Genomic DNA, 21,945 nt, shown 5'->3' on the forward strand with positions numbered 1-21,945 from the left:
ACTGAGTACATAGCATATATGTGCTCTCTATTGACTATTAATAAGAAATGTCAGTTTTGCATTATTTTAATATCATGGCTTATTTAACTACCTCTAGAGACATCCAGCTCTAGCTTTGCTATCTGTTTAAAACAATGTGATAAATACAGTATTTTATTCAGCAATTTGCTTCGTATTTGCACCATTAAAGTCATACTTAGTTTATAGGTGTGTATGTCATTGCCAAAGATTAAATAAATTATTTGCCAAAGATTAAATAAATTATTCATTATGGTATTTTTTTTACAATACTCATGCAGTTATTATTATTGTATCTTACCTATTTCAATGTGTGTTGACAAGCCACATGTCGTAGCTCTTTGGCAAAACGTGCAAAATACAGCCAGAATAGAGAGAAACTTGAAAGCTTCCATGCTGTTGATACTCTGGACTATAAACCAGTTTGAAAATGCTTTCAATACGACAACAGCGACCTTTGAAATATGGGCTACAGTGCCTTTCTTAATCAAATATGTCACTGGCACAAGTGCTAAAGCCCTCATGATTGAAATGTCATGTTTGCCAGCTTTTCTGTATCAGCTGATGGATTGTCTTGTTTTACAGACAAGAATCAGCCCAGCTGAAACTTAATACTTTATTTTCCATTGATTTATGTGAAATCCTGCCTAGAACAGAAAAAAGATATGTTATCTTCCTTCCTACTTTCTCAGCATATCACTACTCATTGAGCCCTTGGGTGCTTCCAGATGGAGAGCCCCTAGCACTATCAATCAAAACACACTACATACGGTAGTTAGTCCATCTTTCCCGCCTTATCAGATTTTCTGTAGAAAGGAAAAAGAAGTGATAGGAAAATACAGAGAATTATAAATGGAAAAGAACGATGTCTGAATTCCTGAAAAATTCCATGTATGAGGCAGAGCAATTGCGTAATAAAAGACTTGTCTGAAAGTGTCCCTTGTCTACTATTGCAGTAGTGGTATCAGTAAAACACCCAGGTCAACACTTACTGGTGAGAAGGGGTGTTGTCACCTGGAAGGCACCAGGTTGCCTACCCACTGCTCGTGGCCCTTATCCAGTCCATTACCAAATCCAAGCACTGGTTCAGTAAGTGCACAGCCTCTCCTGTGTCCAATGTCAGAGGAAAATAGAGTTGAATGTCATATTGTATAGTGATGACACCTCATTTCAAATCTTCAGATGAACTCCCCCATAGCTTTTTTAGACTTCTACTGTTACTTTCTACTGTTAGTTTTTCCCTACCCACTGCCTGCTTACCCTACCCTGTACCTGTTTGCATTCTCTTCCCCTCCTTATTGTTTTACTATGATTTTATTAGATTGTAAGCCTATGCGGCAGGGTCTTGCTATTTACTGTTTTACTCTGTACAGCACCATGTACATTGATGGTGCTATATAAATAAATAATAATAATAATAATAATAATAATAATAATAGACAAGGCTTTTATTGTGCATTCGTCATTCCTCATTCACAGTTCTTTACAAAGGTGCTTTAAATGATGTCATCACCAGCCAGTTTCATGTTTGACTTTTAAAAGCAATTTTGCAGGGTTTTTTGGTGCACAGAGAATCCAGTATTTTTTGTGAAAGCAAAACAAAGGACTAGTCCCCACTAGTGCAGTTGCTTTATTCCACTATATGACAGCTCCACCTAGAGGTTATGTAACAGAAAGTATGGAAAGGCAGGAAAGAAAAATATTCTATGTAGAGCTCCAATTTTAATTCTGCATGAAAATCGGAAGTAGGAACAGAGTGTTAAAGTGTCAACTAGAAAAGTTCCAGAGGCTTCCTATAGATATTACACTGCATGGGAGTAGAATGAACCCTGTGGGACTCCGTAACATAAATGCCATGGAGTCGCCCCCTTTCTCTCTGGGTAGTGCAGCGCAGCGGGTTGGTCATAGAAGGAGCAGACAGCTTATCTTCTCACTCCCTCACAACCCCATCACCGTATCACCTAGGAGAATGCAGGTGAGAAAATGGTTGAGTTTGGACGACACGCTTATCAACTGGGAACAGAACGGGAAGCAATCCTTGATTAGCATGTCGTCTGAACTCAGCCAATGAGGGGCTGCACTTGCCATGACTGACCGTCTATACTATGTTGCACCATCTAAAGAAGGCAAGTGAGCAGGCAGAGGCAGCTGTTTCTGATTTTTTCTAGGTGCACAATGGCCCCGATCCTCCCTGCCCCAGTGTGTGAGAGAGGGTAGGAATAGCAGCAGAGCTCAGTGAAGAAAATATGAAGGGGGAGATTCTAGGGGGCTTCCTGGCTAGTGATTCCCCCCCACTTTACCACCCGCTGCTGTAGGGAAAAGGGAATGCGGTTTATTCTTTAAACATCTCTCCTCACAAAAAAACCCCAGCTGCTGTACAGCTGCTTTTCCATCAAAATAAAAGTGGCAGTATTATGCACACTGTTGTTGTTTTTAAAGTGTGCTTAACACTTAACACTAGGAGTTCCTAGTAAAATGTACCCATGGAATTTCAATATTGTGAGCTACTGAAATTCATATACGTTGCAGTGACTCGAATTGCAGGTATTGCTGCTGATTCAAACATCTATGCCTGTGCTATAGCAAAACCTTTCTCATAGAATGATCCAGATAACCCACTTATCCCAGGGCGAAAGAGTTCCTTTCACATCCTGGCTTAGTTTGGACATCTGTAACACTGGTCTTCAGCTGATGTGTTGGGATCAGCAGAGCAATCTGCCCCAACACAGTGCCCTCCAGATGTGTAGGACTGCAAGTCTCATAATTCCTAGCTAACAGGACACAGCTGGGTTGGGGAAGGGTACTACTACATAGTACCGCCCAGAGAGCTTTTTGTGAACCGCCCAGAGAGCTTTGGCTATTGGGCAGTATAAAAATGTAATAAATAAATAAATAAATACATAGGGGTCTGGATCTGAAAAGCTTGAAGACTACTCATAGCTATGGTATGGGTGTTGCATATCCACTGTACAGCACAGCCTATATTACCCTTCCTCAACCTTGTACCCTCCAGATGGTTTGGACTACAACTCCCAGAATTCCTAACCATTAGTTATGCTGGCTAGGGCTGATGGGAGTTAAAGTCCCAAACATCCAGAGGGCACCAGGGCAAGGCTCCTCTATGCAAACAGCAAATCGGTCCTAGCAGGATGGTTCCAGGATGACTAAAATTCCAATTGTGCCCTCGGATTTAAAACTAAAAACCCTCCTCCCCCGCACCACTGTATTTTAACGGAGTTACAGTGCAATCCTATGCATGTGTCTACTCACAGACAAGCCCCATTGAGTTCCATTACACTTACTCCCAGGTAAGTGTGTATAGTATTGCAGCATTAGAAAGGGACTCCCAAGTCATATCGCCGCTGCTGCTGCGGTTGCAATAGGCCTAGTTCAGCGCCTGAGCAGTTCGCTGGCGAAGCAGCCAAGGAGAGGCGCTGCCCGACCGCTTAGCGGGCCCTTTGCACTAGCCCGCCCCACGCTCCACCCTCCGTCCCTGGCGGTGCGGCCATGGCGACTCGGCTGGCGGCGCGGAGCTTCCGAACACCATTGGCCCACCACCGCTGCCGCCCCCGGCTTTTGCTGCAGTCGCCTCAGGCGGGGCCGAATTCGGCGCGTCCCTTCGCAAGCCGCCTCAACAGCGCCGGGCCCGGTATGGCAGCGCTGGCCGGTTCCTTGGTGCGTTCCGAAGGCTTCGTGGGAGGCCGCTGGGTGCAGGCGGCAACCGCTTTCCCGGTGCGGGACCCGGCCAGCGGCGCTGAATTGAGCCAGGTGGCCGACTGCGGGGTGGCCGAGGCTCAAGCCGCGGTGAGGGCCGCCTACGAGGCTGGAGCTGCATGGAGCGCAGTCTCCGCTAAGGTGAGGGAAGGCAAAGGCACCCCGGCGCCATCCTCTCTGCGTCCGCGAAGGTCCTGGGCGAGAATGCGAAAGAGAGAGAGTTTCCAAGGCATAGGTCCCCGCCCCCGGCGACTTCCGCTAGTAGGGGAGGCAGATAGACAGCCCCACATATTTGGGAGGACTAAGATAGTAGAATGCCTCAACCGAAAGGCAAGATGAGAGAAATCTAGCCAGCGGGGCACCGATCAGCTGTAGAGGAAGGGGAGCCAGCGCAGCTAAGAGACTTCCCCAAGAGGGGGAGAAACAGAGGCAGGAGTTTGTTCCCAGGAATGAGTAAAAGAAAAGATTGACTCTGAGCATGTGTAGATTGCTTTTATCTAACCGGCAAGGCACCACAGGCCACGCGTTACTTTGCAGTTCCTGTGCATGTTTGCTCAGAATGTCTCATTGTTTAGTAAAGCTTAGATCGGAGTTGGCCACTTGGAGACCTCCAGATATTTTGAGTACAAATCCCATAATCCTGGTTCATTGGCAATACTGTTTGGGGAGATGTAGGCCAAAATATCTGGAGGGCACCCCCTGCCCTAGCTAGTGTTTTTAGGGTTACAGCATCTAGGATTTGATCCACTTAGTCATATTTAGAGTAGACCCATTGAAATCTATGGACTAACAAATCATGTTTATTTTAGTGGGCTGGTCCAAAGTATTACTGCTTGGAATTCAGAGCCAAAGAGATTTATTTTATTTTTTATTTTATTTGATTATTATTATTATTGAGTGCATGTTTTCAGGGCCAACCTGCATAGTAGCATTTGATAAATTATTATTATTTATTGCATTTTTATACCGCCTAATAGCAGAAGCTCCCTATGTACACTGGGGTGAGAAAAGTAAAGATACAGACACATCAGTTATGGAGAGAAGAACTATGCCACAACCCAGTAGTCATATACATTCAACTTGCACCTTGAAATTAAAGGAAATACTTTATTGGCAGTTTATTTGCTTTCTCATTTACAGAGATATTCTGTACAAGATGTAAGGAACATGGGGGAAAGCTTACACAAAGGTAGTAACCTGCATATATCACATATACAATTGCTGTAGAGCAGTAGCTGTGGGAAAGGCTGCAGACAGATGGCCCATCAAGGTACTCCATGTGCTTCTCTGATATTCATCTTAAATTGTTTCTAAACTTTCCATTTAGAGAGATTAAGGATGCAACCCTTGACAGAAAAAAGTCCTACAACTCTCAGCATTCCCCAGCCAGCATTTCCCATTAGGATTTTTTTTCTATCTAACAGTGCATAGGATTGCACCTTGAGGCTTCAATCCAATACACATTTACCTAGGAGTAAATCCCATGAACTCAGTGGGGCTTACTTCTGAATAGATATGCATAGGATTATGCTGTCAATTACTTACAAGAACTCAGCCTTTGTTTTATAACATTTTTATTACATTTAATTTTGTCTCCTTGTATTTTTCTGTTATTAATGTATAATGCCTTCCTATCTCTCATAGTCTCTTAGGCCTCATGCCTAAAATGTTTGGCTATGAGCCTGTTGTCTTGTTTGTATAAGATTGGCAGGATGTGCTGTAAAGTGCTTTGTATCTTTAAAAGTAGTTAGCAAGTAATAAAAAATACTGGATCAGCTGTCATTTTTCTTCTCATACTTACTGAATAAAGATAACCCTGCTAAAGTATAACTCTTCTTATTCAGGAAAGAGCTGCTTTACTTCGTAAATGGTACGATTTGATGATAGAGAATAAAGATGACCTTGCAAAGATCATTACAGCAGAGAATGTAAGTATAAACAGAAGAAAAGCATATTTCTGTGAGGCTGAAATTAAGATTGGTTACAAGAGCCTTGCCCAAAAGAAAGATTGAAGCAACCATGGGTATAGTCCAGATACCTCTGTGTATCTTACTGCACAATATTAGATTGGGATCTACTGGTGGATCTGTGGATGATTTGTGATATATCTGCAAGGGTTTCTGACTTCCATTTGTTTAACAATAACTAAAAAGCTTTCCCCACCTTTAAATTAGGTTGCTGAACTGAAGAAAGCTTGAAATTCAGGAGTGGATATTTGTGTGAAAGAACTGTGAGCTCAGTTGTGATACAGAAAACACTTTTTTAGGCTGAGCCATGTGCTCAGAGGTACCCTGCTCCTTAGTTCTTTTAGATGTGTGTCTACCTAGTCACCCAAAGCCACTATTTTATACCTGACTCCATTGGTAGTTCTTGAGGTTCTAGAAAAGGAGAGCATAGATCCTGGAAGCCTGAAGTCTGGCCACCCTTGCCTTGATGAATACAGAATCTTTCTGATGTGGCTTGTTTAAGTTGCTGTTTGCTGGTATAATTTTAACCTGTTGGTTGTTTTATTATGGTTTTAATTTTTGTGAACTGCCCAGAGAGCTTTGGCTATTGGGCGGTATTAAAATGTAATAAATAAATAAATAAAATAAAATAATTACAGAAGATGTGATTCTAAAGCAATTGCTTCTAAAAAGTTTCTATAGGATTGCAAACTTAATAGTGTTTCTTTAAAACATTTTGCTGAGTTCAAAATGATTTGTGTGGCATTTAAACTACAATCTTTTATTTTTAAATTGTGGGTTTCATAATTTTAAGCACCCCAGAAATTAACACCAGCAAACAGCATCTAAAATAGATGGATTTTACATAATTTATAGAGGATTCAGAAAAAGAGAAGCAAACACGGGGTTATTCCATAGGGCAATCACCTTGCAGGCAGCTGATGTTCTAGACACAGGAGGCATTAATCACTCTACTCACCAATTTTCTTCTGCAAGCCTCTTGTGATTTGCATTTTCTAAGCAAATAGAGATCTGTGCCCACCCACCCTTGCTGAGATACTGACTGAGTTCAGACGACAAGCAAATCAACAGTTGATTTCCATTTTGCTCCTATTCCCCACCCACCCCGGTTGATAAGCGTGTTGCCTGAACTCTGCCACTTCCTTCCTATAGGTGTGAGACATTGACCTGGTTTGCAAGATCCAGCAGGTGTGCCTTGTTGTAGGATAGTTAACCTATGATGAACCATGGCACCTGTGGGCGCTACTTCGCATATCCAATGCCATGCAAATTCAGAAAGTATGAGTTATGCAAAGGTTAAACAACCCTCGCATAACCCATGGTCTGTTCTAGCATTATGCAAGAGTTGTTTAACCCTCGCATAACCCATGTTTTATGGGTTCACATGACACGACAACCCCCATGTGGAAATTGGATATGCAAAATTATAACTGCACACACCACAGCCTTACCATCAGTTAATAACCATGGTGGGCTGTCGTTTCGCACAAACTGTCCCATTGGGTAAAATCCAACATAATTCCTACTTAAAGTAGACGTATTGAAATAAATGGTACTTAGTCCTAATATAAGTCCATTCATTTCAATGGGTTTACTTTAAGTGGGACTTAGTTTGGCTTTTACCTAATATCTTTATGTTTTGTATCAGACTGATTAAGACTTTAAAGATCCGTACCAACACTTGGGAAGACAACAGGGCCATATGCTTATACAAAATTTGATTTTTTTTTAATTGCACATTGGAATTTTTAAAATATGAAAATATAAATCCATAAGCATATTTTTCTTTCTTTCTTTATTTATTTATTTATTACATTTTTATACCGCCCAATAGCCGAAGCTCTCTGGGCGGTTCACAAAAATTAAAACCACAGTAAAACACCCAACAGGTTAAAACACAATTATGAAATACAATATAAAAAGCGCAACCAGGATAAAACCACACAGCAAAGTTGATATAAGATTAAAATACAGAGTTAAAACAGTAAAATTTAAATTTAAGTTAAAATTAAGTGTTAAAATACTGAGTGAATAAAAAGGTCTTCAGCTGGCGACGAAAGCAGTACAGTGTAGGCGCCAGGCGGACCTCTCTGGGGAGCTCGTTCCACAACCGGGGTGCCACAGCGGAGAATTCTTCATTGTAATCATTCTTCATTGTAATCATTTTGTTTAAAAGATGTTTTATAGCTCACTGCATGTGGATTTCTCCATTCTGAACATATTACAGGGGAAACCACTGAAGGAAGCACAGGGTGAAATTCTTTACTCTGCTTCCTTCTTGGAATGGTTTGCTGAAGAAGCTCGGCGCATTTATGGGGACATCATTCCATCTTCTGCAAAAGACAGAAGAGTCCTGGTACTGAAGCAGCCTGTGGGAGTTGCTGCCATCATTACTCCCGTGAGTTCAGCTGATTCTTTAAGTCAGACCTTTATTCTTAGTAGTCAGAATAGGCGGAATAAGCAGCGCTTTAAGCTCAATAAAGTAACATTCTTGCAATAAAACCCCAATTTTTGCTCACAAAATATATGTTGTAATATTGTGGTGATTTAACCTCCTCCTCCTTAATTTGTAATATTTGTGCTTGGGCTCTGGGATAAATGACAAGGTAAACCAAACTAGTAGCTGTGAAAACTACAGAAACATTGCTCTTCTGTCCATTGGAATCTCTATGCAATCTTCTTTTTGGTTTCTTGTAGCATGTTCAAACATTGTAGCATGTTGAGCATGCTCAGGATATAAATTTATTTAATTTATATTGCATCTTTTAGTTTAGGCAGCTTGCAAAAATAAAGTTAAATATTCATTTAAGATGCAATTAAAACAGCTAAAATTAAAAACCATGACAAACAATTATCAAACCAGCACAAAATCAACACAGTTCAGTAGTAAACTAAGGGCAAAAATGGTTTTAAGGTTTACTTAAAAGTTATTGACAAACAAGGAGGGCATACACCCCTTCTAGGGAAAGAAACAAGTGGGGCCATCACAGGAAAGGTCTTGTTGCTTGTATCTGCTAATTTGATGGTTGTTAATAGCAGGCCAGAGAGTCGGGCCTCTGAGGACCTCAGGCAGGTCCTTATGGGTGCAGGCAGTCCTTCAGATTGATCCTCCAAGTTACTTTCCCCCCGGAATGTCAGAATTTGCCAGTTATTTCAGTGTGTCAAATGTTCTACTGAATTTAAGTGTGTACCTCTATCTTTTCAATGTAGTGGAATTTTCCAAGTGCTATGATTACAAGGAAAGTGGGTGCTGCTTTGGCAGCTGGCTGTACAGTGGTGGTGAAGCCAGCAGAAGATACACCTTTATCTGCTTTAGCACTTGCAGAGGTGAGATTCTTATACTGATGAGCTGTAGAGATGTTTTTCACAATACGATTCTTGTACGTGGGCAGTTTGGTGTGGCTTTCAAATAAAAAGTTCTTTGCCAGCTTTTTATTAACATAGAAGTTCAACTTGCAGTGAACTAGAGTGCTGAGAGGAAATGACCAAACTTATATTTTCTGGATGTTATTAGGTGTATCCCTTCTCCCCACCCCACCCCAGTTTTTCCTTCAATATCTTCTAAGCGCATTTAGAAATCCCACTTCATTGTTTCTCACCTGTTTGTGACATAGTTGTGAGGAGACGAAGCCAAGCGCTACATTCATCCTGTAATTAAAATACCACATGACATGATAAATATTTTACAGTTTCATGCCATACACGCATTGTTTTTCACTACAGCTTGCAAATCAGGCCAGAATTCCTGCAGGAGTATACAACGTTGTTCCGTGTTCTAGAAAACAGGCAGCAGCGGTTGGGGAAGTGTTGTGCACTGACCCCTTGGTGGCTAAAATCTCTTTTACTGGCTCAACGGCTACAGGAAAGGTATGCTTTGTGTATTTGAAGTTTGGCGCTCTAGGCTTTTGAACCTTCACAAAGTTTGTAGCTATCATGCATCTAAAAGGCTTTTTGGAATAAAAGTGCACAGCCTTTCATGTTTTGCATAGTTCAAATTTCTTAAATTTAGGAAAGGTTTCCTAGTATCAGTTCATTCTTCTAGGATTTCCCAACCCTTTCATTTTATATGAAAACATGTTTGAGCATGGCTGGTCTTTCAGGTAGATGGAATTCGTCGTTCCTTTCAAGAATCATGGTAACTTCTAAATCGGGGCGGACAGAAGGTAGATTTTTCGAACTTCAAATCCCACTAGCTCTAGCCAGCATGGCCCATAATCAGGAATGCTGGGAGTTGTAGTCCAAAACATCTGGAGAGGGAACCAGGATGAGGAAGGCAGTTTTAGCCGATCAAGGCATAAATACAGATTTTTCAAGTAAAATTACCACTCTTCAATAGTAGCAAATAACACTATAGAACAATGCTTGTGTTCTATCACTGGATATTTTGCTGATGATGTGAAGGTTTTATATCGTAAGCTCAGGGAGGTCTAGTAATTTATGAAGATACTGTTAGTTGTATTGGTTCTAGAGCTAAATAAATGTTACTGAAGACAGAAACCATATCCATTTTGTCTATACCAGTCGCATCTGCTTGGAGCCAGTGGCTTGGGGCTTGCAGTGTGCTATCGAATAGAGTTTCAAAAGGCATTTTGAATCCACCTTGTCCTTTCTTAAAATTCAGTCCGAAGCCTTCTGAAATCAGTAGTCACTTTTGACTCAGATAATTGAATATTCTCATCTGGATGTTCTTCCAGATGAAGCTTTTATCACTTCATTGCCCCGCCTGATTCACAGAATTTTACAGGGAGTCTGGATGATGTTATCTTCTATTCATAAGTCTCCTGTGTTTTCCTACCCCTTCTTTGGTCTTTTTTCATACCGAGAAAAAAGTATGTTAAGGAGAAAACTAAAGAGGGGCTGTGTAGGAGCCCTCCATCTGGAAGCACCCGGAAAGCAGTTTCTTAATGCATAGATAGTGATAATGAAGTGAATGGGGTGATTTCAAGTAGTCATGTCCATTACATTAAAGAACATTCTTTTTAATCGGACATACAGCACCCGAGGCAAACAAAGTAGTAGAAATACATGAAAGTGAGTTTAGGTGAAGTATAAGCAAAAAAGTCCAGACATCTTTGATTTCTAAATTTGTTCACTATGGAGATAAGTGGATGGTTTTGTAGAGAGCTAGTAGCTTCTATCACACAGTTTACTTTTAGCCTTAGGAGAATGTAGTTTAGATATTTGTCTTTGTAAGTGTACAGCTTTCTTTGTCTACTGTATTCTTGCAGGTATTGCTGTGCCATGCAGCTGGCACTGTGAAGAGGGTCTCCATGGAGCTTGGAGGACATGCTCCGTTCATAGTGTTTGACAGCGCTGATGTAGACAAAGCAGTTGTAGGAGCTTTCATTTCTAAATACCGAAACTCAGGCCAGGTGAGCTGTATTGCCCTACTTTGTTTAATCTTATGGAACATACGTTTTTCCCCCTATGAACCTGCAGTTAATTTGAGCACTGTTACTGTATGATTTTGATTGTGGCTTGTCCTTGGTGGAAAACAAATTAAGACATTTCTGCTCATCACTCTCAATCTACAAACACTGTAGTAGTAGTAATTTAGAACACAGCCCAGACAAAATTAAGTATACTTAAGTCACATTGATTTCAGTGGAAGAATTACATTCATTTTATTGATTTAGGTGGAATTTAATTCCAAATAAGCATCCTTGGATACCATGTTTTTGTTGTTGTTTACTAGTTGTGGTGGGTTGGACTCTGTCCAATCCTGGGACACTAGAAGCAAAAGGCAACCACTGGATGTACAGACTGAACATTTTAATATTTTGTATGACAAGACCTACATTTTTGCTTTTAAACCTCTTTTGCATTTCTATGGGAAATTTTCTATCCTCGGCATTTTTAAAATAATACCAGTGTGTTATTGATGAAAGCAGACACCAAACGTTTACATTTAAACGGCACTAATCTCCACTGTCCTGTGGAATAAAAATACAAGAACAGAAATACTAAGAGCTATATGGCAGATGAAGGAGTAGGAAAGTGCAACAGCACAAAGAGAGCTCATCCACTGTAGGTGGACGGCTATTTCAGATGGAAGGAAGAACTACACAGCCGAAGGATGCATCAGGGCAGAGAGGAAGGAGGACGCCATTAAAATAGTTATAATCCCACTATTTTTCATTGAATCACAATCCACTAGTGGGTAATAAACAGAAAGCAAACTTTTTTTTCTTTGCTTCCAGACTTGTGTATGTTCAAATCGTTTCTTGGTGCAAAAAGGGATCCATGATGCATTTGTAGAAAAGTTTGCACAAGCCATTAAGAAAGATCTTCATATTGGCCATGGGTTTGATGAAGGGACTACCCAGGGGCCGCTCATTAATGAAAAAGCTGTGGAAAAAGTAAGTTTATTTTTTAGTATTATGGCATAGTCTCAGCATACTCTATGCAGTCATGTTTGTTGTCTCTGCCTGCATAATATTACATACTAAAAAAAATCCACTGTGGAAATGAAAACAGTCCTTTTGTGGGCGATCATGTTCTAAGTTAGGTTTGTTTTGTTCCTAGGTTGAAAGACACATTCATGATGCAGTTTCCCAGGGAGCATCCATAGTTACAGGAGGAAAAAGGCACAGCTACGGGAAGAATTTCTTTGAGCCAACTCTACTCAGTAATGTCACAACAGACATGCTGTGTACACAAGAGGAGACGTTTGGTCCTTTGGCTCCAGTTATCAAGTAAGATAGTGTGTGACCTGCATAATAAACTGTCATTTTCTATGTAATCATTGCAGTTTCTTAAACTGCGGCCTGGATATGAAATGACCCATGTTATCTTACCATATAGCACATTGACAGGAGCAGTCAAAGGGAACATCATGGCCTGCTCCAGTCGGATTGCCTCTCCTCCTTCGGGAGATGGGAGGGGAGAGCAGGCCATCTCCCTGCTGACAGTCTACTTCATTTTTTTCCTCTTACTTCTCCTTCGCCTTTTCCTTGTGTGTCTTGTCTCTTCAAAAAGGTTGTTGGTTTTTTTATAGGCCTAGGATTGATGGTACTCCCAATTGATGGTACTGCCAATCATTGGCTCTCCCAATGATGTCCTGACAGAAACAGTCTGGAGTGCTAAAATGTTGGAAATGTTTGCTCACTGTGAGACTTTGGATAGTACAGGAATTTTCTGAAGTTATGTGCACTCACCCCTTACCATGGTGTTGCCCTTCCAGTATGTTTCACTACCCCATGGAGTGACCTTACTATAAACATAATGACATTGGCACTGGAATTTGCTTAGTTATACTCAACTAAAAGCTAGTTGAAATTACACCTGTATACTTTCTTGAGTAGACATATTCAACCCTCTTCTCATAGAAGATTCTTTCTCTGCTCCTTCACCCTGGTTTACTTTAATTTGATGAAACTTCCCAAGATGTAACTTTTTTAAATATACAAATGTATTACTGATGCTGGAAAACATGACTTACAAAGCTACATTTATACTGGCTTAACTCTTGGAAAATTATGGAAATTTCTCTTACAGGAGTTTGGGACATGGGACAATAATAAGAATAACACTACACATTTTCTGTGGAAGACTCTTCTAATTTCATACCATTTCCAACGAAGCATTGCTTTTAGTATTTAAAAAGAGGAATTGTTATTGATGTCTCCTGTTGTTGCTGTTTCCCTATGTTTGCAGGTTTGATACAGAGGAAGAAGCTCTTGCCATTGCAAATTCAGCCAATGTGGGTTTAGCAGGTATGTGCTCTCTTAATTTGTAGGCAGTCTAAATGGTTCAGGTTTGCAGGCCAAACCTTGACCTTTTTGTTATTTCAAACATAGGGAAAGAAGTAGGGGTTTTTTCACCCCCCCCCTCCAAGAGGTTTTAGTTACAAAATGTCTTATTACTCTGTATTCTAATCAATGATGCAATTTGCAGGCTATTTCTATTCTCAAGACCCTGCCCAAATCTGGAGAGTTGCAGAGAAGCTGGAGGTTGGAATGGTTGGTGTTAATGAAGGAATTATATCTGCTGCGGAGTGCCCTTTTGGTGGCGTAAAGCAATCTGGGCTAGGAAGAGAAGGTTCAAAATATGGTATTGATGAATATTTGGAAATAAAATATGTCTGTTTTGGAGGTTTACAATAGCCATTTGTTAGGAGTCTCTAACCAATGCAAGGCTAGAAAACAGTGTTTTAGAATATTCATAAGCTTTGTATAGCAAGATCACTTGTTCGCCCCCTCCCCTCTTAAAATGGGAGTAATCATGTTTATGTGTGGAGCTGTTTTTACTTAGCACTGTGGCAATATTTGTAAACCAACGACTTTGGAATTACATTTGTGTATATAGATCAGGGGTGGGCAACTTGTGGTCCTCTCAATGCTTTGGCCTACAGCTCCCATGATCCTTCACCATTGTCTATGCTGGTTAGGGCTGATGAGAATTGTAGGTCAAAATATCTGGAGGGCTACAAGTTGCCCAACCGTAATATCAATGGCAAGAATATAGATCTGCTTATACCTGAATTATCCATCTTAATCATAATGCAGGGACAGATCATGTTTGTTACTGATCTTACTTCAGAGGAATTAGGAAATCTTTACTAATTAACAGAGCAGCAAAAAGGTGCTTCTCTGTGATTTTTTCTTTCAGGTGGAGCATTATGGAAGTGATGGTATATTGAATAATTGTGCCAAATATTGAATTTGATTCTCTTTCTAACTTGCCTTTTCTGGTTGTCTGTCTTGAAACTTCTAGAAGAATTTAATGCTGTCATGCAAAGGAATATTCCACTTTTTTCATATTATTCTTCAACTGTTGGCTGGAGCTCAAATGTCCTTGCAGGCATAGGTAGAGTTCCGAAAGAATACCTTCCTGTGACTTACGATTTATGGAGACACTTGTGATTTGTGCCTAGTAAGTGAGTCTTGTGACCAAATATTATACATTTATACAACAGCACAAAGATTTGAGCAACCACCATTGTGGGAAAAGACAGTCCCAGCCTGGGTTTCTCTAGATATTTTGGACTTCAACTCCCATCAGCCCTAGCCAGCATAGCCAATGGTCATGCATACTGGGAGGCATAGTCTAAAGCATCTGGAGAGCACTAGGTTGGGGAAAGATGCTTTAGATATTCTTGGAGGTAGTCATTAATTGTGTTGATGAACACAAATGCACAATAGACCCAATCAGACCTGACTGGGTAAGCAGTCCTATAAGGAAGAAATGACCTGGTTCACACAACATGAAAGTCCATCATGGGTTAATTTATTGGTGGAGGTTGTCATGTTGTGCTTGGTGCCCATGGCCACCATCTTTGCATGGTGCCCATGGATGCCCAACAGCCCACGCAAGCAAATTAATCCAGAGTGGACTGTCACCTTGTGTAACTAGATCACTTTTTAATTTAAGTGGCACAATACATGGGCTCACATTTCCTTAACCTGGATATACCCATTGCACTATAATATCACTCTGACCCTTATGTCTATTCCTACACATGAATCCCCAGATATTACTCACAGCCAAGTTATATTTCCTCGGTGGAAGGCCAGTCTGCCCCTCATTCTAGAGATATATGGAAAGCAGGCAGTGTACGTAGTTTTAGTCCCAGCAAGACAAGCATTTTGCAAGCTTGGAGGAGGCAAAAGAAAATCTATGGGGGAGGACTTTAAAACTTCCTGGAGCTGTTGAGTTACAGTTTGAGTAACACCTATTTGTACACTTGGTATACCAAATGTTATTTCTCTTCCATTTAATTTACTATCGCCATTTATGACAGGGATGGGCAACCTGGTGCCTTCCAGATGTTTTGGACTACAACTCCCATAAAATGTAGGAGGCATGAGCAATAAGAATTCTGGTTGTCCGAAGTATCTGTAGGACACCGGGTTGCCTTCTCTTGGTTTAAGAGGATACCTAAATAAGAGCACTTTGTTGCCTCCTCTGGCTGTTGAGTTTCTTGTGTTTCCTGCTGACATCAATTAGCCTAAGTTGGATGTTCCATCAGATCCTTTTAGTATGAGCTACTGGTACATTTGGAAGACGATGAAAATACTTGTTTAACAGTGGCATATTAACACTGCTGCATTAAATGGAACATGCACTTTATTTACATTGCAAAACTTCATTTGAAGTTCTGCACTATATTTTTAAGAGAAGTTTGATATATTCAAACCTATCAGATATGTCCAAGATCCAAAGAGCTGCTTTAGTTGAACCCAAGGGCTGAACAGGTGGGGTTATAATGTCTTTGTTCTTGAACTGCAAGCTGCTCTACCATATCACAGCCTGCTTTTGAGAGACATCATTAGTCTTCAGAAATCGCCTGCAATGTACATGAGAGTCTACTGTTCAGGAAGTGCAAATCCAGACCTCCTTTGGGGACATAGAACTCATTGTATGGTTCCTTTGATTTTTGTGTATTCACCAACTTCTGTATTTGACAAGGTTCAGCTGAGCTTAGTTTGAATTAATTTGTACTACCAGACAGCTATTGCTTCTGCTTTGACTTATTAGGAATAGATAGGCCAAATCCTGGCACTTCTAAAAAGCACATTTTGTAGCAATAACTGCTACTCTTCAAAAAAAAGAAGAAGAAAATCAAGCATGTTGTGCCTAATGCTTGATAGCTATGCCAGCAAACTGAGTAGTTTATGAAGTAATCATTGTGCCAGGTGGGGTTGAGGGAAAACTTATAAAAATTACAATGTATAATATGAAGGCTTTTTGGGGTTTGTGTCTTTTTTTGCCTTTTGTGGCTTTATAGGTTAATAACACAGACTGATCTTCAGCTTTTGCAGAAACATCTGTAAATATTGCCTGCCGTTTCAGCCCAACATATGAAGGTAAATTCCGATGGCCAAGTGATTCACATGGCTGTACCAAACATTTGCTGAAAACTAGCTAATAATAATAATAATAATTTTTAAAAAATAGAAGATGAGGCATTATCTAATAGAGCATTAATGCCCCTTGCCAATTCTCCTACACCTTGCAGATTCCCTTCTGCCAGGAAGATCCACTGCTCATGCAAGGGAGGTTTCGTGCTTCTGGGGGCAGCTTGAAAAGAGCAGAAAAACTCGTTTCTGGAAGGAGCAGGTCAGCAGAGCTTGCATAAGGGTTCTGGAAGGACCTCCTCTAGGAAGTGCTGGATCTCCCTTGTGTAAGCAGTGGATTTCACTTGCACAATGGAATCAGTAGGACCCACTGCTTGTAGAAGAAAATCAGTAGGGCAGAAGGTGGGGCGGGGGCATAAGCCCCCCCCCCCCCCCCCGTTGGATTCTGCCCATGAAGCCATTCTCAAATTTTGCTTTCCTTGAGGTAATGGCTATGATTTGGCATGTGACTGGAAAAAATAGTGATTTCTTTTAAAAGACAAAACACCCCAAAATTAATAATAATAATAATAATAATAATAATAATAATAATTATTATTATTATTATTATTATTATTATTATTATTATTATCCTGCCTTTTTCCCAGCACTGGGACTCAAGGCGGTTAAAAACTCAAAACTCTATAAATCAAAAGCTTGTCAAGATTTTAAACCTAGGAGAATAAAACAAACCATCTATGAGAAGCACAAACTGTTCACAGTGTGTAACAAAATACTAATAGTCTTCCTAAGAAATTAGGGCTGGATCAGGTTGGTTAAATATAATTTTTGTGTGTATGTTTACCAATTTTGATGTGAATGTATTAAAGTGTTTATACTGTGATCCCTTAATAGAAGGAGATACTTGAATTCTTACATTTTACCTTTGTTGGCTTGTTTTTTTCCTAGCAAGTTTGTTAACTCTCATGTCTATTAAAGAAAGAACTGTTAATATAATGAATGTTTTCCTTTAAAATTGGTGGACATTATATTGACTGTCAAATTTGTGGTGATTTGCAAGCCTATTGACTCTGAAATCTTTGTTATGTTTGCATGAAGTTTAAGACACAGAATAAGGTTTTATTTTTATTAGATCCACTTCTGTTGATTAGAGATATATACACACACACACTGACACAATTGGTTGTTGTTCAATAATCATGATTTATGATCGTTTTTGATATAGCAAGATTATTTAATTTCACTGATGTAAACTGACCATATGTTTGAACCCCTAAGACATAATTTAACAACTAGAACACATTCTTGCAAGTCCCTGAAAACTAGAAATTCTTCAGTTCCTCTAGTAAATATTTGCAATTAATTGATATAGACAAAATACACTTCTCTTTTAGTCGTAATGGGAAACATATGGTAGGCAAGTATCAAACTCATCTTATACGTAAACTTTGAATAAATGCAAAGATCTAGTTCTTAAATATCTTATTTCTTTATTGTGGCTGGCTCTGGAAAAATTCTTAAACCCAAATTAGACAGGGTGAAGGCAGCCATATTTGATGTCCACAGCTGCTCTTTTGACTTCTCAAGCAGTTTTGGGGACTCAAAAGCTAGCAGCAGAGAAAAAGAGTTCCTATTCTTTTTAACTGTATTTAATATGAGATCTTTTTAAAAAGTGAACATTCCAAAGCAAATGCAATTCATTGTTCTCGTATTGCAGATTGGAAGGTGCTGGGGCTTATGACAACCCTGCAGTGTAGTTCACACTGAGGTCAATCTACTTAACTTGCCTCAGCAGATCTCCCAGGCCAAATTCAGTGCTCAATTCCACACAGACGCCACATGCAGCATTGACTTGCATGTTGGCTGGGTGCACTGTTCAAAACCACAAAATCAATTAAATAAAATGCACCTGCATGGACTCCTGCCTTTGATGCTAACTTTTGCTTTCTCAGAAGGCCAATTTAGTCTGTGTCCCACAGGTGTTCCTAGGTGTACCCTTTAAGAATGTAAGAGCACCTCTGCTGGATCAGACCAACAGCCTATCTAGTCCAGCAGTCTGTTTGCAACACACAGTGGGGTTGAGTGTATTCACAGGCTGTTGCTGTAGAGCGCAAGCATGTTTCACTTTTATTATCAGTGCAGTCCTATATTGTAGGCCTCCTTTCTCTGCGGTTTGAGAGAGAGAGGCGCCACTTCACTGCAGGGGCAGAAACCTCTGCCCCATCACTCCTTTGCTGTCATGCTCCAACGGTGGCAGGGATTGAGAAGGGTTTGGGGGGACGGGAGAAGGCCAGCCTCTGAGCAGCAGGATCCAAAGCCCTCCCATTCCCCCAAGCCTCCTCTGCCCTAAACCAGCCAAAACACATCAGCCCTGGAGCAACTGTAGTTAATTTTCCTCACAGCCTTGCAATTAATGTTCACACAACACGCTAACCCAAAGACTGTGGTTGAGTGTGGGTTGTTGTCAAACCCTGGGTAGTCTGCTGAAGCGTGGGTTAGCGTGTTGTCTGAATCCAGGACATTTCCTGCAGAGTGGCTTGTACAACACAACAAACGAGGGATTCTCAAGGTAGCTTGTTCGAGGAAGTAAGTCACATTCCGCGGTTAACAAGCCACCCTAAAGAAAATGTCCTGAGTTCAGACAACACACTATCCCACAGTTTAACAAACAACTCACACTCAAGTACTGAGTGGCATAGTGCATTGCATGAACCACATCAATGGGAGAAAACTTAAAAAAAAACACCTGTCCTTAGGAGAAGAAAACACTATCACTACCACACATACATACTTCTGCTCTGGCCAGAGGAAGCCAGCAAGGTATAGTTGCAGTCCCTTCACCAAACAAACCTACATCCCCACTTACGGATTGTAACCAGTGGAAGTAATAAAATCTGCACAGCTGGGGTGGGGGAACAAAAAACTCCCACACCCACTTCTGCCCTGCCTGGCAAAGCCAGCACAGCTTTGGATGGAGTCATAAATCCGCTGCTTTGCCCCCATCCCACAATCCACTTTGGATTGCACTGTAAGACCAGTAGAAATTGTATTTAGGGCCTGTCTTTCCCCCCATAAACTCAGGCTTTCGAGGTAGTCTCCTCTGCAGATACGAACCTAGACCAGCCTTGCTTCAGCAAGGCTACTTTATCATGTGCCTCCTGACCCACGCCCTGGTACCATTTATAAAATGAATACAACTGCATTGCCTTACCCCAGGATATACTATACTACAGAATAATGAAGTACCACAACACCCTTTCATCACACCCCATGATGAGTGGTGCCCCCCCCAGATGATGTTGGTACTCTCAACTCCCATAAGCCCTAGCCAGCATGACCAATAGCCAGGAATACTGGGAGCTGTAATCAGACAGATGCTTCCCATTCCAGCCCTGTAGGTTCAATTAAAAGTTATGTCTGGAATTTGGAGATGTAGCCACACACTGCTTTTAATAACGAAGGTAAATTTGCAGGCTGACGTAAAGGACTCCATATAGATGTATAGCCACTGTTTTCTATGGGAAACAATAATATAAGGAAGCTTTCATATGTGATCCTCATAATGTAACAGTCTTGTCTGCGACTTGAGTAGTAGTAACCTTTAGATGTCCATGAGATATGTGAATAGTATCTCCAGCAATGTAGGTCTTTCTGCCAATCCCAGTAGTGAGTTTAAAAGGTGCTATCTACTTGTCAAGGAAACAAAAGGGAGAAATCTGCCATGTCCATTCCCCCTTCTGCTATGCTGGAAGCCTATTGTTCCATCTGCCACCAGTTTAGTTTTAGGAAAATAAAGGAGGGAGGTCCAGCATTTCCTTAGTGTGCCAGATCAACAAGTCTTTTCACTGCAGCTTGTTTATCTGTCATTTGAGCTGTAGCTGAAGGTGACGCCATTTTTGACGGAGCCATTCATGATGTTCCTTGGATTCCCTCTTTCCCTCTTCTCTCTGCTGAAGATGGTGTCCTGGTCACTGTCAAACTCGGACTCTGAAACCATCAGGCTGGAATTGTGTTCTGTACTTCTGTGTTTTATGCCTGGGACGGGGGGGGGGGGGGGAGCAGAAGATGCCTTTAGCATGTCTAGTTTTATGATTCAATGCAGCAACATTATCTCATTCACAACATCAAGTTTGGGAAGTAATGTTACGTCTTAGGCAACAATAAACAGTTGCTCAGATCCAAAGCGCCACCAGTGTCCAAGGGGCAACTAGGGTTCTGCTCCTCTTTAAAGAGGAATACAGTTCCCTTGCCAGGTTCCTTTGAGACAGCTGACTAAAGTTGCTTCCAGGTGGAGGTCTCCTACCCCTAGCAATCAAAAGGTGTGGTGTAGCTTCTCCATTTTTTCTTGCTTAACAGATTTTTCTGGTAAGAAAAGAGATGGAAGAAGCAGCAGGGCTACAAATGGAAGACAACATTGTACAGACCCCCTGTAAGCGGCTGTCAATTGCTGTTTCTACTTTTGGTTTCATCGCAGAATTGAGATCTGAGCTCTACCCAAAGAGCTTTTCCTTTCCTGCTTTTCCATTACATAACCTCTAGGTGGCACTGTGCTATAGCAGAGTAATGCAATTACACAACTCGGAAAATATCTTTCTTTTCGCTTTCAGAAATAATATGCCCATTTTTCCCACTCTAAAAAATACTGGGAAAGTGTTCTTAAGAAACAGAAGTGAAACTGGAGGATCATAATATTGTCTAAAGAGCCCATAAACAACTGAGAGTAAAGAATCACAGGTACACAATAAATGCCTAATATGGAAAAACTCTAAAATTCAGTGAATGAGGCAGTGCAATGCAATTGCACAATAAAAGCCTGATCTGGAAATGCCCTAAGCCTCCCCATGTCTTTTCCAGTCAGTGGCTAATCAGACAAGGGTAACTGCAGTTGTGTATTACAAAGTCATGTAACTGTCCTCTGCAGTGATTCAACAGAGGACTGGGAAAGGATATTAAAGAATTTTCTCCATATATTCTCCCCACCTCCTTTGGGTGGCAGCTGCCCCCCTAAAAAAAAACCCTCTCACACAACTTCAGTGCCCTCAGCTAGGTACTGGGCATTGTGGAAGATGCAAATTGGTAGCAAGGCTACCAACATGGTTGTGCTCTTGCCATTTGCAGTGCGGTGGGGACGACCCTGTGTGGAAAAGGCGTTGTGTTGCTACCACTGCTAATAGTGACCCTTCCCCTCCTCCTCACCATGAAACTTGTAGGGAACATCTCTTTCTCCCCACTCCCCGGAGCAATTCATAGAATCATATAAGGGTAGAGTTGGAAGGGGCCTACAAGGCCATCGTGTCCAACCCCCTACTCATTACAGGAATCCACCTTAAAGCATCACTGAAAGATGGTTGTCCAGCTGCCTCTTGAATGCCTCTAGTGTGGGAGAGCCCACGACTTCCCTGGGTAATTGGTTCCATTGTCGTACTGCTCTAGCAGGCAGGATTTTT

General features: G+C 41.0%; 3 protein-coding genes across 6 annotated transcripts in view; 1 reads left to right on the top strand and 2 right to left on the bottom strand.

Moving 5' to 3' along the window:
• GPLD1 (glycosylphosphatidylinositol specific phospholipase D1) overlaps positions 1-3,451 on the bottom strand; it is a 38,394-nt gene extending 34,943 nt beyond the window's left edge. Inside the window, exons 1-2 of one of the 4 annotated variants that reach the window (XM_063130446.1) lie at positions 3,289-3,375; positions 320-665 (exon numbers count right to left, since the gene is read on the bottom strand). In XM_063130446.1, the coding sequence (XP_062986516.1) occupies positions 320-542 (223 nt within the window). In that variant the 5' untranslated portion in view covers positions 543-665; positions 3,289-3,375. Of the gene's footprint in view, positions 1-319; positions 808-3,288 lie in introns of those variants that run through there. The other 3 variants (XM_063130448.1, XM_063130445.1, XM_063130447.1) reach the window with 3 other exon arrangements.
• Positions 3,452-3,525: 74 nt separating this feature from the next.
• On the top strand, positions 3,526-17,494 carry ALDH5A1 (aldehyde dehydrogenase 5 family member A1). The gene is made up of 10 exons (XM_063130456.1): positions 3,526-3,873; positions 5,577-5,660; positions 7,927-8,097; positions 8,910-9,026; positions 9,423-9,566; positions 10,928-11,071; positions 11,900-12,058; positions 12,225-12,394; positions 13,356-13,414; positions 13,596-17,494. The coding sequence occupies exons 1-10, from the start codon at positions 3,526-3,528 to the stop codon at positions 13,802-13,804; spliced, it is 1,605 nt and encodes a 534-aa protein (XP_062986526.1). The 3' UTR covers positions 13,805-17,494.
• Positions 17,495-20,354: 2,860 nt separating this feature from the next.
• Positions 20,355-21,945, bottom strand: part of KIAA0319 (KIAA0319 ortholog) — a 42,922-nt gene continuing 41,331 nt past the window's right edge. The window contains exon 21 of the mRNA XM_063130452.1: positions 20,355-20,533. Coding sequence (XP_062986522.1) covers positions 20,355-20,533 — 179 coding nt within the window. The remainder of the gene's footprint in view (positions 20,534-21,945) is intronic.

The sequence above is a fragment of the Elgaria multicarinata genome, chromosome 7 (genome assembly GCF_023053635.1).
Source record: "Elgaria multicarinata webbii isolate HBS135686 ecotype San Diego chromosome 7, rElgMul1.1.pri, whole genome shotgun sequence".
In the NCBI taxonomy this organism is placed as follows: Eukaryota; Metazoa; Chordata; class Lepidosauria; order Squamata; family Anguidae; genus Elgaria; species Elgaria multicarinata.

Bases quoted from the DNA above. Each gene is read 5' to 3' on its own strand.
- ALDH5A1 (XM_063130456.1), top strand. From the start codon at position 3,526: ATGGCGACTCGGCTGGCGGCGCGGAGCTTCCGAACACCATTGGCCCAC. The intron at 5,661-7,926 runs GTAAGTATAAAC...AACATATTACAG, and splicing joins AGATCATTACAGCAGAGAAT to GGGAAACCACTGAAGGAAGC. The intron at 13,415-13,595 runs GTATGTGCTCTC...TGCAATTTGCAG, and splicing joins AGCCAATGTGGGTTTAGCAG to GCTATTTCTATTCTCAAGAC.